Raw genomic sequence first — 18,226 nt, 5'->3', positions numbered from 1 at the left:
TCCCCAAATTTTCTTCAGTTCTTAATAGCTTCTTCAGTTCTTAATAATAGATAGGCCATGTTTTTAGTTTAACCATGTTAAGTTTTCCTGTATCTTTTCCTCCTTGCTAGGAAAAGGAAGATGACAAATCAGACACCTCAAGTTCTCAGCAGCCTAAAAGCCCGCAAGGTCTGAGCGACACAGGATACTCTTCTGATGGCATATCAAGTTCGCTTGGTGAAATTCCAAGTCTTATTCCAAGTGATGAAAAGGATATTCTCAAGGGACTCAAAAAGGACTCTTTTTCACAAGAAAGCAGCCCTTCTAGCCCCTCAGATTTGGCTAAGTTAGAAAGTACAGTCCTATCTATTTTGGAAGCTCAAGCAAGTACTCTTGTTGATGAAAAGTCAGAAAAGAAAACACCACCCCATGGGGTTTCTCCTGAGAAGCCTAAGGACCAACAGAAAACTCAGATTTTATCTGAAACCCTGGAAATTACTGTTTCAGAAGAGGGGATCAAGGAGAGTCAAGAAGAAAAGAAAGACACTTTTAAAAAAGATAGCCAACAAGGCATTCCTACCAGCAAGGACCATAAAGAAAAGTCCGAGTTTCTTGATGACATAACTGCAAGAAGAGAGCTTTATGATTCAGTTGAAGACAGTAGCGAAAGTGAAAACTCACCTGTTCCACAGAGAAAACGGAGAACTAGTGTTGGTTCGTCAAGCAGTGATGAGTACAAACAGGAAGATAGTCAAGGATCAGGGGAAGAGGAGGACTTCATTCGAAAACAAATCATAGAAATGAGTGCTGATGAGGATGCCTCAGGTTCTGAGGATGAAGAGTTTATTAGAAACCAACTCAAAGAGATTAGCGGTAGTACTGAGAGCCAGAAGAAGGAAGAAACAAAAGGGAAAGGGAAAGTAACAACAGGGAAACACAGACGACTGACTCGAAAAAGTAGTGCAAGCATCGATGATGATGCAGGGAGACGTCATTCATGGCATGATGAAGACGATGAAACATTTGATGAAAGTCCTGAACTTAAATACAGAGAAACTAAAAGTCAGGAAAGTGAAGAACTTGTAGTTGCTGGAGGAGGAGGGCTACGTCGATTTAAAACGATTGAACTCAACAGTACAATAGCTGATAAATATTCTGCAGAATCATCACAGAAAAAAACAACTTTGTATTTTGATGAAGAGCCAGAATTAGAAATGGAAAGCCTGACAGACTCACCAGAAGATAGATCAAGGGGAGAAGGCTCTTCAAGTCTTCATGCTTCCAGCTTCACTCCTGGTACATCCCCTACATCAGTGTCATCACTTGATGAGGACAGTGACAGTAGCCCAAGTCACAAAAAAGAAGAGAGCAAACAACAACGCAAAGCTCGGCATAGAACACATGGCCCTCTTTTGCCTACTATTGAAGATTCTTCAGAAGAAGAAGAGTTGAGAGAGGAAGAAGAATTACTAAAGGAGCAAGAAAAGCAGCGGGAATTAGAACAGCAGCAAAGAAAGAGTTCTAGTAAAAAATCAAAGAAAGACAAAGATGAACTTCGAGCTCAGAGAAGGAGGGAAAGACCAAAGACACCACCCAGTAATCTCTCTCCCATTGAAGATGCATCTCCAACAGAAGAATTACGTCAGGCTGCAGAAATGGAGGAGCTCCACAGATCGTCTTGTTCTGAATATTCACCTAGCATAGAATCAGACCCAGAAGGTTTTGAAATAAGCCCAGAAAAAATAATAGAAGTACAAAAAGTTTATAAATTGCCCACAGCTGTGTCTTTATACTCGCCAACTGATGAGCAATCTATTATGCAGAAAGAAGGTGGTCAAAAGGCATTAAAAAGTGCTGAAGAGATGTATGAAGAAATGATGCATAAAACACACAAATACAAAGCTTTTCCAGCTGCAAATGAACGAGATGAAGTGTTTGAAAAAGAGCCTTTGTATGGTGGGATGTTAATAGAGGATTATATTTATGAATCTTTAGTAGAAGATACATACAATGGCTCGGTAGATGGCAATCTGCTAATGAGGCAAGAAGAAGAAAATGGATTTATGCAACAGAGAGGAAGAGAGCAAAAAGTAAGACTTCCAGAACAGATTTATGAAGATCCTATGCAGAAAATTACAGATCTACAGAAAGAGTTTTATGAGTTAGAAAGCTTACATTCCATTGTGCCTCAAGAAGACATTGTTTCAAGCTCTTATATCATCCCAGAAAGCCATGAGATAGTGGATCTGGGTACTATGGTGACTTCTACAAGTGAAGAAAAAAAATTACTAGATGCTGATGCTGCCTATGAGGAACTCATGAAGAGGCAACAGATGCAGTTAATACCTGGATCCAGCCCAACCCAGCCTCCTATCAGTGATGATATGACAGAGTCCACCATGGACTTTGACAGGGTTCCCGATGCATCTTTGACATCAAGTGTTCTTTCCGGAGCGTCTCTTACAGATTCGACCAGCAGTGCAACACTCTCTATCCCCGATGTTAAAATAACCCAACATTTTTCAGCAGAAGAACTTGAGGATGAATATGTAACTGATTATACAAGAGAAATTCAAGAGATAATTGCCCATGAATCACTGATTTTGACCTACTCTGAGCCTTCAGAAAGTGCTACATCTGTCCCACCCTCTGACACACCTTCTCTCACATCATCTGTTTCTTCAGTTTCTACCACGGATAGCTCCTCACCTATTACTACCCTGGATAGCATAACTACAGTTTATACAGAGCCAGTGGATATAATAACTAAATTTGAAGATTCTGAGGAAATTTCTTCATCAACTTATTTTCCAGGCAGCATTATAGACTATCCAGAAGACATAAGTGTATCTTTAGGTAGGACTACCACACCAGATGGTAGAGCTAGTGCTGATCATCTTGTGATTTCCTTATCTGATGTGGCACCTTCTATCATAGAATCTGTAGAAACTAAACCTACAGAGGGGCCAATTGCTGACCCTATTTCCACTGACTTATCTATATCTGAAAAAGATCCAATGAAGAAAGACAAGAAAGAAATGGGGAATGAAATTATTCTGGAAGTTTTGGAAGCTTACAGAGATAAAAAGGAGTCTGAGGCTGAACTAACAAAAACTAGCTTACCTGAAACTCTGTTTGATCAACCACCTTCTTCTGTAATAGCCCTTCCAATGGAGGAGCAGCTTTCAACTACATACTTTATATCTGGAGAGATCTTTGGTCCGGAAAAACCATTACCATCTGGTAGTCCTTCTGTTTCCACTCTTCCAACTAAAACTCGTCCATTCTTTAGAAGTTCTTCTCTGGACATATCAGCTCAACCTCCTCCTCCTCCACCTCCACCTCCTCCTCCTCCCCCACCTCCACCCCCTCCTCCTCCTCCACCACTCCCTCCACCAACTTCACCTAAACCAACTATTCATCCTAAAAAAAAATTAACGGTTACAGCTCCAGTGACTCTAGCTACTACAGTGACACCTCTGTTTGATGCTGTTACTACTGTAGAGACTACAGCTGTTCCAAGGAGTAGTGGGTTACCTGCAACAAAAATATGTACCACTGCACCACCTCCTGTTCCTCCTAAGCCTTCTTCAATTCCATCTGGACTCGTATTTACCCATAGGCCTGAACCAAGCAAACCTCCAATTGCTCCCAAACCAGCAGTTCCACAGCTTCCAGTAACTATACAAAAACCAACAGATACACACCCCAAACCAACAGGCCTATCTTTAACTTCAAGTATGACCTTAAATTTAGTGACTTCAGCGGATTATAAATTGCCTTCCCCCACCTCCCCACTTTCCCCACACTCTAACAAGTCCTCACCGAGGTTTTCCAAATCCCTCATGGAAACTTACGTGGTTATTACATTGCCATCTGAACCTGGGACTCCAACAGATTCTTCAGCTAGCCAAGTAATTACCAGTTGGCCCCTGGGATCACCCCCCAAAGATCTGGTTTCCATTGAACCGGTGTTTTCTGTAGTTTCTCCTATGACAACTGTAGAAATTCCAAGTTCTTCAGACCAGACTGCATACATCTCTAAAGCTTTGGAGACATTTCCTGCTGCCCCTGTCACAGCACTGTCTTCATTTCGTGCAGCCCCTACTTCAGTTACACAGTTTTTTACAACAGAAGTTTCCAAGGCTGAGGTTTCAGCAACCAGAAGCACAGTTCCTAGTGTTGATCTCAGCAGTATCTCTATATCAATTCCTCCAGAGCCTCTTGCTCTAGATAACCTACATTTAGAGAAGCCCCAATATAAGGAAGATGGAAAATTACAACTTGTGGGTGATGTCATTGATTTGCGTACAGTACCAAAAGTAGAAGTTAAGACAACTGAAAAATGTGTGGATCTTTCTGCCTCTACAATGGATGTGAAAAGGCATATAGCAACAAATGAAATTTATGGGAGACAAATTAGTGCTGTCCAACCCTCTATTATAAATCTCAGTGCAACTTCAGTAGTGACTCCTATATCTGTGGTCACCGAGACAGTGACCTTTGTCACATGCACAGCTAGTGCAAGTTACACTACAGGCACAGAAAGCCTAGTGGGTGTAGAACATGCAATGCCTACACCACTCCAGCTTACTACATCAAAGCACACTGAGCCTCCATACAGGGTACCAAGTGACCAGGCCATTCCTGCAGTTAGGGAGGAAGCACCAATAAACTTATCTCTCGCTACTCCGGCACATGCAGTGACATTAGCTGTTACAAAACCTGTCACTGTGCCTCCTGTTGGTGTCACAAATGGATGGACTGATAGTGCCACATCCCAAGGGATCACTGATGGGGAAGTAGTGGATCTCAGTACAACCAAATCTCATAGAACTGTCGTAACAATGGATGAATCTGCTTCAGGTGTGATGACCAAAATAATAGAAGATGATGAAAAACCTGTTGATTTGACTGCAGGAAGAAGAGCTGTGTGCTGTGATGTGGTTTATAAATTACCATTTGGACGGAGCTGCACAGCACAGCAGCCTGCAACTACTCTTCCTGAGGATCGTTTTGGTTATAGGGATGACCACTATCAATATGATCGATCAGGGCCATATGGGTATAGAGGGGTTGGGGGAATTAAACCTTCCATGTCTGACACTAATTTAGCAGAAGCTGGACATTTTTTCTATAAAAGTAAGAATGCTTTTGATTATTCTGAAGGAACTGATGCAGCAGTAGATCTAACTTCAGGGAGAATTACTACAGGTCAGTATGATGTGGCAGCAGATCTTTCTTTGAAATGTCATTATGGTGTTCCTCATCTCATTTCAGGATGAAAATGTGGTCCTTTTTCCAATTTTGTTACTTTTTTCTCTTTCTTTGGATGTTTTGGCAACATATTTTGAAATACATATGTGCTTTTGTTTCTTCATTTTTTTAATTTATTCTGCTCAAAGTCATCTGCATGTGCCTGCATGTTCAACATTGCTTTTATTCCACATCTAATTAGGTTAACCTGTGGATTTGCATGCAGTCCCATTCGTTATGTTCATCAAGATGACAGGGCTTTCAAACCCAAAAAGCATCATTCATTCTGGGAACTGGACTATAACTCTGCCCTGTATTTCAGGTGAGGTAATGGATTATTCAAGCAAGACTACAGGTCCATATCCAGAAACACGACAAATCATTTCAGGAGTTGGGATTAGTACCCCGCAGTATTCCACAGCAAGAATGACACCACCTCCAGGACCCCAGTATGGTGTGGGGAGTGTTTTGAGGTCATCTAACGGTGTTGTCTATTCTTCAGTAGCAACTCCAATACCCTCCACATTTGCTATAACCACACAACCTGGCTCCATTTTCAGCACCACTGTGAGGGATTTATCTGGTATTCATACAACTGATGCAGTGACTCCATTATCCACCCTGCACCAGAGCCAGCCAATGCCCAGATCATATTTTATAACAACAGGTGCATCTGAAACAGACATTGCAATAACTGGGATTGATATCAATGCCAGTTTGCAAACTGTCACTATGGAAACTCTTACTGCCGAGACAATAGACTCTGTTCCCTCTTTAACCACAGCATCTGAAGTGTTTTCTGAAGTGGTGGGAGATGAAAGCACTCTTGTAATTGTCCCTGAAGAAGATAAACAACAACAACAGCTAGACTTGGAGCGTGAGCTCTTGGAACTGGAGAAAATTAAGCAACAGCGCTTTGCTGAGGAATTGGAGTGGGAACGTCAAGAAATTCAAAGGTTCCGAGAACAAGAAAAGATCATGGTCCAAAAAAAGCTGGAGGAGCTGCAGTCTATGAAACAGCACCTTCTCTATCAGCAAGAAGAAGAGAGGCAAGCCCAGTTCATGATGAGGCAGGAGACATTAGCTCAGCAACAGTTACAGCTTGAGCAGATTCAACAGCTGCAACAACAGCTTCACCAGCAGCTAGAGGAGCAAAAGATTCGCCAGATCTACCAGTATAACTATGACCCTTCTGGAACTGCTTCTCCACAAACCACTACAGAACAGGCAATTTTGGAAGGTCAGTATGCTGCCCCAGAAGGCAGTCCGTTTTGGACAACTGAAGATGCAACCACTACAGCTTCAGCTGTTGTGGCAATTGAAATACCACAAAGCCAAGGGTGGTACACAGTTCAGTCTGATGGTGTTACTCAGTACATTGCCCCGCCTGGCATTCTGAGCACTGTTTCAGAAATACCTCTGACAGATGTTGTTGTAAAAGAGGAAAAACCACCCAAAAAGAGAAGTTCAGGAGCTAAAGTCCGAGGACAGTATGATGAGATAGGAGAAAGTATGGCAGATGATCCTCGATGTTTTAAAAAGATAGTGGACAGTGGTGTACAAACTGATGATGAAGATGCTGCAGATCGGAGTTATGCAAGTAGGAGAAGGAGAACTAAAAAGAGCGTCGACACAAGTGTCCAAACTGATGATGAAGATCAGGATGAATGGGATATGCCTACTAGATCAAGGAGGAAAACTCGTGGAGGGAAATATGCTGACAGCACGACAGAAGCTGACAAGACCAAACCCCTTTCCAAAGTCTCCAGCATAGCAGTTCAAACGGTAGCAGAGATATCTGTGCAAACTGAACCGGTCGGAACCATAAGAACACCTTCGATACGGGCACGAGTGGATGCCAAGGTAGAAATAATTAAACACATTTCAGCACCTGAAAAGACTTACAAAGGGGGGAGTTTAGGATGTCAAACAGAAGCAGATTCAGACACACAAAGTCCTCAATATCTGAGTGCCACATCTCCACCCAAAGACAAGAAACGCCCAACACCTTTAGAGATTGGTTATTCATCTCACCTCCGGGCAGATTCCACACTACAGCTGGCTCCTTCCCCACCCAAATCCCCAAAAGTCCTTTATTCACCCATCTCACCACTTTCACCAGGCAAAGCCTTAGAATCAGCCTTTGTACCTTATGAAAAACCCCTCCCTGATGATATAAGTCCACAGAAAGTACTGCATCCAGATATGGCTAAAGTTCCCCCAGCAAGTCCTAAGACAGCCAAGATGATGCAGCGTTCTATGTCTGACCCCAAGCCTCTGAGTCCAACAGCAGACGAAAGTTCCAGGGCTCCTTTTCAGTATACCGAGGGCTACACGGTAAGAGTGATTCTTTTCAGTTGGAAGACAATAGATGAGTTGATGTTAATCATGTGTTTGCAAATTTTAGGAGGCAATAAAGCTCCTGGTACTTTAAACACCTGATGTTAAATTTCAGTAAAGATGATTGCATTAGAAATTTGCAAAAAAGGAAAATTATAAATTCACTTGAAAATGCCAAAGAAAGAAAACATATTATGCAAGGCAAAATTAGAAGTTTATTGTTTTATGACAATGAGATTGAAAGTTTTGTTCTACTATCAGACATCTCCCAAATATCAACTGTAGGCTGTGATTTCAGTGAATATAATTAATGTTCATTTTTAAGTATCATGGAATAAACATTAAATATGAAAAGATAAGGCAAAGTATGACCATAAATTCAGGCCATGGACACTGGAGTTCTTTAGTGGCCAGGTCCTTGGAGATCATCTGGTCAGTCCCCCTTCCTCCAGTCAGAATGTCTTCATAAAAAGTCTTGGGACATTTACTGGTCAAGAGAGAGCTTTTCTGGGGCAGACAGATAAAAGTATAATATAATTATCATTGTTTATCCATGCTTATTTTGTTTCTGGCAGCTTTCTTAATCTACCGTCAGGTAAGCCTTAGTCCTAGTGTATATAGAAACAAAAATAATTATTTATGTTTCTTTGACTAATAGAGATTAATTATTTTCAAATATATAGATATGCTTTGTACAGAAAAAGAACATATACAAATATGCTAGAAATATCTGTGGAGCTCACTATAATTGAGAATAAGAACTATTAATAAGCAGCTATAAAACCAGCCATATCCTACTTAAGAAAATCTAATATACAACTGTTTAGAAGGTGATTCATAGATAACAGTTCAATTTAGAAAAAGACTTCTGTTCAAATTAATTTTCCCTAATGCATAGTTACTGAACTCTAGGTCTTCAAACCCTGAAGCTTCCAAGTAGGTTTTTCTGATATATTTCTGTATTTCCGTTGATCCATATATGTTAAACATTGGCTGTGGGCTGAAAAATATGTCATCATATGTGACTGGAAGTCTCCCTGTAAGTATATATATACATATCAATATTCATATTAATAAATTATAAATATATTTCTAAGTTTTCTAGTTATATAGTGGTATTGCATTATTATATCTTTTTCTCAAACAGTATACTCTAAAAGTAAAACTGTCTTCATGTGAGGGAAGGAGATTATAACTACAGAGTCAGAAAACCCCTGGTGCCCTGAGATTTCATCCAGTTTACAGAGAGTTATTTTATGCATAGCTTTGTTTCTAGAATTAAATCTATGGTGCAGAGTGATTTTTCATTTAGTTATGGTGTGTAGGTATTTATTTTTATAGCTATGCCCTATAAATTCACTTAAAGAATTACATGGAAAACTTTGAAATATGTTTTTTGACAGTATTTTTAAAGTAATATTGAAGGCTTCTGTCATCAAAAACTTGGTATATTTCCAGTTGGTATATTGACCATTTACTTAATATATATCCCTGTACTCTTAATTCAAATGAGTTCAATTAAAGAAGCAATTCAAGTTAGCAGTATTTTTTTCTCACTGTATTTACTTTGGATTTGGAAATTTATCCATTTGGAAATGGATACAATGGGTTACATAGGTTGTATTGCTGACTGTATCAGTAATATTGATGAACTATTTAATCATAAAAGAACTTGAGTATAATTACCAAATAATATTCCAAGTCTGAAAAATCCTAGGTGTACTGAGCACAATTCAGTAGTTCCTTGTTCCATTTGGTCAAACTCAATCCATACTTTAATGTGGAATAATTGTATACAAACTCAAAGGTATTGTTATTGTATGCACAAGTTAGGCTATTTTATATATAGGCAATGTTGTTAACACTTCAGATACTATGAGTCTAAGATGTGAATTTTATAATTTGTTCCTAGGCAAATGTCTTGACATGCTTTGAGTCTACTTTAAAGTAAATAAAATTAATTCTTAATTATAAATGTGGATTACTATTAGCTGTACTGAAAAAAATAAGTGATATAATAGTGATGCGAATTTAATTTAAGTCTAGCTCAGTAGTTCACAGATTGTTAATTTTCATAGACTAATGATGTGGAAAAAATTACACCATTCAGTAGGCATTGAAACAATATAGAAACACATACAATACCATGTAAAAGATGAGTTTTATACTCTACCATCTCTTCTTCATGGAAGTATCAGGAGAGGTTTCAAAGAGGTTCTGAGTCATGAAGATTGAGACCTCTGTTGTACCATGAAGAGAAAAGGAGAGGGCATTCTATGTATAGGGAATAAAATGTACAAAGATTCAGATTGATGAACAGACATAAGGCAAAGGAAAAAATGCCTACTATAAATACAACTGGAAATATGAGTGAGGGCCAGATTGCAAGGGGTCTAATTTGCCAAATTACAAAATTTGGATTTATTTCCCTTGATTATGAGAAACTTAAACCAGAGCCACTATCATTTTTTATTTGCACTATGCACTAGCCCCTGGGCTCATTCTACTCTTGCCTTCTCCGCAGTCAATTCTTTAAACAGCACCTAGAGTGATTTTCTAAGATGTACATCAGATTATGGCACTCACTGCACAGCTTAAACTCTCCAGTAGAGTTTCATCAAATTTAGAATATATTAGAAATTTCTTAACAAGGCCCCGCATGATATGGTTTCTGCTTTTCTGACTACCTCACTGGTCACTTTCAACACTTTCCCCCTTCTTCACTCTGCTTCACCCACTTGCCTTGCTGTTCTTTGGACGTGCCAACCTCATCCGCACCAGGACCCATGTCTGGATTTCTCTCTCCAGATCTGTGCATGGCTCACTCCTATGGACGGGTTTGCTCAGATTGCATCTCCACAGAAAGGGTCTTCTTACTTTGTTCTCTAAATAAGTCTGCCTGTCACCGTATATCTCCATTTCTCCATTTTCTACATATTACGTCTTAAATGCATTATATTGTATATTTAAATTTAAGTCATCTTTCTTCTCCAATAGAATATAAGCTCTGCAAGAGCAGAAATTTTGCTTTGCTTGCTGCTGTAGTCCCAAGAGCCTAGAACAGTGCCTGGCACAAAGTTGTCCTCAATATTTATTGAATAAATTATTAAAGGGAAGATTATAATCATAGACGCAATGGGATGGGATGTATATTGAAAGACTCTGGCTGCTGACCAGAGTCTTTCATTGCCACAACTTGGGTGGTGAAATTCTAGCAAGTCTTGTTGATCATCTAAGATGGATATGTCTTTTCCTTAAAGAGTTGTTTCCACTTTGTGTATTTTTTATAGACATCTGCAATGATGAATAGAAATTGAATGATTTTTAGTTATTGGCAAGTCCAGCTACCTTGCAGATAAGAATACAATGCCAAGAACAGGCTGGTGACTTTATCATGACTCCTTATTAAGCCAGTACCTGGTTAGAATTAAAATGCCAGACTCCACACTTTATGGTTCTTATCCTTTTATTAGTTTGCTTGAGACTTATTGAGCATTTCCTAATTATTTCTTGCTAATACAGTGCCATGCTTTGTATCTTTTTATCTTGTCATTTCCTCTGCTGTCCTTAAAATTCCAGTTTAAATCTCCATCGGTTAGGTTTATTCATTTTTGAAAATTAATTCATGCTAGTGTTTACTCATTTTCTCATTTATTCATTTGTTATTCTTTTCCAGACATGGTGGTCAACTGTAAAAAGATACAGGATGAACCAAAGAGGCAGGGAAGAGGTCACGCTTGACCTCCTACCACTGGGATCATTTTGTTCTTCTTGCCCATGTATTGTCTTAGATTGCTAGGGGTCAGTTCCTTCTGAGGGCTTGGGAGAAGGATCTGTTCCAGGTCTCTCTCCTAGTTTCTGCTACCTTGTTAGCTTGTAGTTGGCCATCTTTTACCTGCATCTCTTCATTTTTTCCCCTTTATACATGTCTGTTTCTGTTCTCAAATTTCCTCTTTTTATAAGAACACCAGTCATATTGATTAGGTCCACACTAGTGACCTCATTTTAACTTGATTACCTCTATATAACCCTGTGTCCAAATAAGTTCACATTCTGAGGGAACAAATGTTAGGACTTCAACATATCTTTTTGAGTGGGAACAATTTAACTTATAACATCTATCAAAGCACTATGGTATACTTTTTGTTTGTTCTTTTGTCTTTTTTTTCCAGACCCCATCAGTCTAGTATCAAAACCACAGCCCTAAAACTAAATTGCCTTTTTACAACATTTATGTAACCAAACAGTTTTATCTTGCAGCCTACTTCCTCTTATTTAAATATTTAACTCTGAGTAAAGATGGAAAAAAACTACTACTGTTTCCTTAAGTCTTCCAGTTTGTGCCACAGAATATTTCCAAGAGATACAGCCAAAACAAAGTCAGAATGTATTCCTTTACATGGAGTTAGGCTTACAATATAGGTATGACTTGGTAATGCTATATTTTCATCATGATTTAGCAAAGGCACAAGAAGTATACTTTCTAATGAAAGGTAGTGTGAAAGGTAGTATATGGACAATGATTTTCGAAGTTTTGTCAGTAGAATACTTCTAAAATTAAAATGTTTTATGGAAGCCAAAGACTTGAAAATGGGTAGAAACTGAAGTAGAGTAATCAAATATCTATTTGTGATGACTAAATAAACTAACATTTATAACCTGCCCATCACCACGTCTGGCTATCCAGTAACACTGATTCTCTTTCTCTCAGATTGACATTTGGCAATATCTGTATTTCCTCAGCAGAAAGTTTCCAACTATCATTAAAGAGCTTTACTTTATGGGTTAGTAGAAATAGTTCTCAAATGTCCGAGTAATTGTATACTTTTCATATTCTCTGGAATATGTTAGGCGGCTTCTCTAGAAAATCCAGATTCCTGTTCTCAGTAACTGTTTTTGAATTTATTATTTTGGGTCACGAGGCCTTCCTTAACTGACCAGTTTTAAATTAGCACTCTCTATTTCTACGCCCTTCCTTATTTTTCTCCATATCACCTATCGTCATCTGAGATATTGTGTTTATTTCTTTGTTATTTTATTTATTGTCTTTCTTCTCCCACCAAAATTAATGTGTGAGGATTTTTGTTTAATATGTTCACTGTTACACACCCAGTGCCCAGAAAGATGCCTGACTGATATTAATAGTAGGTTCTCTATAACGATAATCTAATTTGATTAATTAGTGAGTGAATGGATCTCTTTATCCATCAAATCATCTTCAATTTTGGGGGATTTACAAATTCCTCGCTCCCACCTAAAACTAAAAACAAAAACAAAGCAAAAACAAACAAAACCATATTCATCTTCCCACTATATTTTTTGTGATAGTTCAGTGTTATAGCTGTTCCCTTCCACTTTCTCCTTCGTGTTTTCTTCCATTTCCTACAAGGATGACATTATACTTTCTCAGAATTTATTCCAATCTAGTATTCTCCTGTATGTCTGTGGGTTATCTCTAGCATTATGTCTATGAAGATTTCATAAACCAGAGCTCCAAGATGTGTTCCTCATGCCCTTTCTCTTTCTTCTATACAATGAGACTGATTTATGTCACTGCTCCAGACAATCAGTAACTTTAAGAAGGTTAACGTAGCATGTTCTCCACAAAGTCAAGGGAGAAAGTAGCATTATCCATTGGGAGAAAGAGCAATGCAAATTCCAAGAACTTGTTTGGAGCTGGAAGAAACCTAATTCATTCCAAGACTTATCTGTCTTAAGTTATAACATTGTTTTTTGGTGATTTTTCTATCAAAAATATTTATGTATTTCAGAAATAGCATATGTTGCCAATGATACCACACATTAATTTTTGTGCTAAAAAAGCTATATTTAAAATGTTATCACTTCTATATAGCCTTAAACATACATATAGCTATTAAGCATTAATACTGTTTTGTCCTACTCTTATGCTTATCTAACAGTTTTAGAGATTTTTTTAGTAATAGGCAAACTCCTTGTTAAAATCTTTTTGTTCTAGTGTTTAAGCCAGGATCCTATTGCAAAGCAGATGGTATTCATGAGCTGATTTTTATAAGAATATGCTTTGCTTCACTGATTATTGTTGCGATAGCTATTTTTAAGATTTTTGGAACCCTTTAATGTCTATTTCTGACAGTAATTTCCATAACCTAAATTGAGAAATTTTAGTTCTGTCAATTCTTCCAGAGTATAAAGATTTAAGAAATAATGGCTATGATGGCCAAATGGGATTTGAAGAATAATATTTATTAGGGTTATTTTTTATTACTCTCTTTGAAAAGCAACATAAGGAATCAGTCTATTAAAATTGACTTTGATGAAATTAATGTTTTATAATGGTAGTAATTATATATGCCACAAAAATATATTAATATATTAAAGATTGGCTTTGTAATAATGAAATCCTCATCTTTCTATAGCTCTTACCTTCTTCGTTACTAATAGGTTTTTCTCATGGTACTTCTTCTTTATGATTAAAATCTTTCATTTTAAAATCCAATTGTTTTAAAATTAAAATAGGAAGTACTATCTTTAAGTATTTTTCAAAATAAATGACAGTAAAATAATTTATGGTTATTAGTAATTGGGAGGATATGATAAAAATTAATTGAAACAAATATATACATGTATACAAATGTCAGTGAGTAAAAATCATACAGTTTTTAAGTTGATCTCATCAATTTAGCATTTAATAGTTAACATTACCATTTCATTATAATCAATATTTAAGGATTAATTTCAAAACAAATTTTTTCATACTAAAGGACAAAATAATCAGATCATTTGTGCTATCCTTTCCACATATCCGCATTTCAAAATATGCAAATTAACATGAATTTAGGAAGCAGATTTATATTCTCTTTGTTCCAGTAAAAGACCTTTGCCAAAAATGTAACACTGCATATTCTAACATGCCAGTTTAACACAGGGGAGTTCTGACTTAATAGAGCATTGATTATTATTGACAGTTTAAAACCATAGAACATTATTTAACATTAATTAGTTTCTTATGCATTTTATCATATTAGTTTCTTAACAATTCGCTACCCTTTCTATTTTGAACCGTTCTGTACTTTGCATTTGTGTATTATAGCTACATACATATTCTCCCAAATGCATCTCTCCCAAAATATACACATTTATATATTTGTTTATATTTCTACAAATTACTAATTATTTGGAGTTCTAGGATATACTCCATTAGCTATTACTGATAAAAATTAATAAACAATTAATATGATTATAATACAAAAATTTGGAAAAGTTGGGGTAGAGTTTGACATATAAGATATATGGTGACATAACAATGTATTCCAATACTTGTTTGAACATTTTATCATCATATTCAATATCATAATATACATTTATGGGTGTATATGCACATATATATACAAAATATACAGATATACATAAAATATTTTTATAGTATCATATAATTAGTAAAATATTTCACATACAGTTGCTTGTTGACATCCAAACCACTTACTTTCTGTCAGCTTTATGTTTATTTTATTTCATATTTTAAGGATAAGCAATCTTCAGGTCCAGGTCAATGTTCTTTGCACCCCTATACCTACCCAACATTAATTCCATTTGCATTAAGTAAGGCCCTACTGTTTAACAGGCCGTGTTTTTTGTTAGTTTGTTTGGTAGTACTGTCCTGTATTTTGTGTAGAGTTTGAATTAGGAGAGTACTAGAACAAGTGCAGTATGGTAAACTGAGTCTTAAATGAACTGACTAAATAAACTGTGGTCATTTTTAGCCAGAAACTATAAACAGAAAAAAAAATTAATAATTTTAGTTTCACCTTGAGAACAGTTTGCAAAGGATTTAAATTAAAACAGTTGAAAAAATTAAAACAATGCAAGAAATCATTAAGCTAAATTTAGAACTGCTATCTCAGTATTATTCTGGCCAAAAACAAAAATAGGGGGCACTTCTGATTTTACGAGATGGCAAATACAAGCTTGGCCTGTGAAGAATAATTAATAACTCTTCTGAGGGAATGAAAAGTCAGTAAAAATAGAAGATTTTAAGCTAAAGGTGATTATCCTTGTCATTCCTTCTCTTTCTTCCCAACTGGATGATTAAATATAAGTGTTTGAAAAAAATACAAATATTGTTTTGGCTTTCTGATAAACCATTTTAACTACCTGAATAAATCAGTCAATAGTTTGGAACAGATTTTAATTTCTGATTCATTAGGTAGTGTATTTTCACATGACAGGAACAAAGCAAGTCCCCGTTGTTTTTTCTGATAAAACTCAGCCCTAATGACAGAGTTCAGTCTTCAGATATAGAGGCTACTTGCATGGTTTAGTCATTTACTTCTTTGAACTTCAAGCTGAAACCACTATTATTGCTAATTGTAATGAGTTTTATAATACTTCACAAAAGAGTCAACATCACATTAATTTTTCCTTTTGACATGAATAAATGCACATGAATTTCTTGAATTTCTTCCATATCACATAGGTATTAAAATGATAGAAAAAGTGCTAACAAAAACAACACTGGTATCATACTTAGAAAAAGTTTCTTTTCTGGTTGTTTCAACCAGGTCTTCCGTTTTGGGCAGTAGTCTATGCCTATAAATGCTCACTCAAATGCACAGCAACCAATAAGCTCATGTTTCATTGATTATCCATTTGGAAAATTATTTAATCACCCATTTATTTATACTTCTATTCTCATGGGATTGAATATATAGAATTGAAAGGAAAAGTTAACCTCTTAAAATGACATTTAGTAAAATTGTTGTTGTCATGAGCTTTATCTTACAAGCCCATGAGCTTTGTCTTCTAGAGGACTGCATAAAATATTTCTTATCACTCATTTATTATAATTTAACATCCAATAATTGTGAATAATATTGTCTTCTAAAGAACCAAATGCTTCTGCAGTTTTTATGGAATAAGGGCCATGGTCAAGTACTTTCCAAAAAAAATTATTTAATTTTAAGAGAGCTATTTAACACAGTTTAGATTTATGAAGAAGAAATAATTCATTCACTGCAAAGATATGCAAATGAAAATATCTCTTAACTATTAACATTTTAATGTCATGTTCCAAGGTTGTGTTCTAGGCTAAGGGATAATCAATCAGTTAGAGAAAAATAAAAAAAAATAGAGATTCCTGTAATTTTGTGGCAGTCATTTCAAGAGTCTGAATATAAAATATCTTTGTTATCTCAAGATAATTCAGTGAAAGCTTTGTGCCACTATTAAAATGGTCTTTACATTTGCCATGGCTTTTGATAGGTAGTTACTGAATCATTCTTCAAATTGCTAATGATCTGATGCTCTAGAAAGCAAATCATATAGCAACCATAATTCTAATACCCTATGTCCAGAAATGTAGCATAATTAGAGATTTGCATTCTGAAGCACTTAAACTTAATTTTGTTCTGATAAGAATGTCAATAAGTAAATATTTTATAGAAGCATTGGAAGGACTACAATCTCTATGAACTAATGATCTGTTCTCAAAATGGAATAATTCACTGGCAGGCAGTGCTGCAATATGCAGCATCTGGAGTACAAAGGAATGAGTGATAAAAAGAAAAAGGGAAATACGCATTTTACTCACATTTATGTTTAGGACAAGCTTTCATGTTAATTCCTGGAAATGTTTATTATTAAATTTTTGTTCTACCTCAAATTGCCCACATAAACCATTTAACACATTTTCTGATAAAGGAAGGTGGTCATTATCTCGTTGTAACATATTAGAACGGTAAATGATTTTGCTCTTGAAGAAGGAAATGGCATGAGATAGTTGTACCTTGAGCATTCACTGTCTTATTCCAGCAGCACTGTGTAAAAGTTAAATGGTAGAGACATGAGAAAATAAGAGCAGTATTCATTTTCCAGTGATCTGATCTGTTATTTTTATCCTTATGTTATCATGTTTTCATAGTCTTTAAGTTACCATGTTTTTAAATTAGTTCAGTGTTTCCCTTTATGCTCACTGGTCATCAGGCCTTCATTCAGCCTCGCTGAGGGCACATAGGCAAAAGCTGCCCCAGTAAGCTTTTGAAATAGTGACTAAAAAAAAGAGTGATTTTGAATTTAGGAATAACTTGATGTTGGGAGATTAAACAAAAGAGAAAAAGGAGGTCATCACTACCTAGGAAAATAATCAAGAAAATGTAATGTTAAATGAAGCAAAAAACTAGTTAAGAAATACGTCTATATTCTCACATGGCAATGTACCTTTCTGATGAAAATGCAAAATTTAGAAATATAATGTCTTCTAAGACATTAGCATTAGCCATACTTTATACTTTATACCCTTGTAGTTAATAAATTTTTCACTTTACGACACTGAAATACTGAAATGTAATATGTCTTTAATTCTTTATACAAAATTATTCATTTCTGTATTGCTCACGGATGGTATAGTCCTGTTCCAAATCTTTATAGTCCTTTGAAGAGAACAGCTCTTGTGTTTATATGACAAGCTTGGCCGTGGGTGCTTTATATGATTTCCAAAGCCATGGCTCTTAAAGATTCTATCACTGGCATTACCATCCAAAAAGACTTTAGGTATGTATATACAAGGAGAAGATAACTTTGTTTGGGTGGGCTCTGTAACTCCAGAGACCCATTAGCAAAGTTCTGAGATTTGGAATCTAATATGCAGCTACCTTCATATGTTTAAAAAAGGGAG

General features: G+C 36.3%; 1 protein-coding gene across 2 annotated transcripts in view; it reads left to right on the top strand.

The window, feature by feature from the left end:
• Positions 1 to 18,226, top strand: part of PCLO (piccolo presynaptic cytomatrix protein) — a 348,144-nt gene that overhangs the window by 180,019 nt on the left and 149,899 nt on the right. For both annotated transcript variants that reach the window (XM_045564481.1, XM_045564480.1), the window contains exons 5-6: positions 111 to 5,193; positions 5,558 to 7,572. In XM_045564481.1, coding sequence (XP_045420437.1) covers positions 111 to 5,193; positions 5,558 to 7,572 — 7,098 coding nt within the window. The remainder of the gene's footprint in view (positions 1 to 110; positions 5,194 to 5,557; positions 7,573 to 18,226) is intronic.

The sequence above is a fragment of the Lemur catta genome, chromosome 11, assembly GCF_020740605.2.
Source record: "Lemur catta isolate mLemCat1 chromosome 11, mLemCat1.pri, whole genome shotgun sequence".
Classification (NCBI taxonomy): domain Eukaryota; kingdom Metazoa; phylum Chordata; class Mammalia; order Primates; family Lemuridae; genus Lemur; species Lemur catta.
This window is presented reverse-complemented; position numbering and strand designations above follow the sequence as displayed.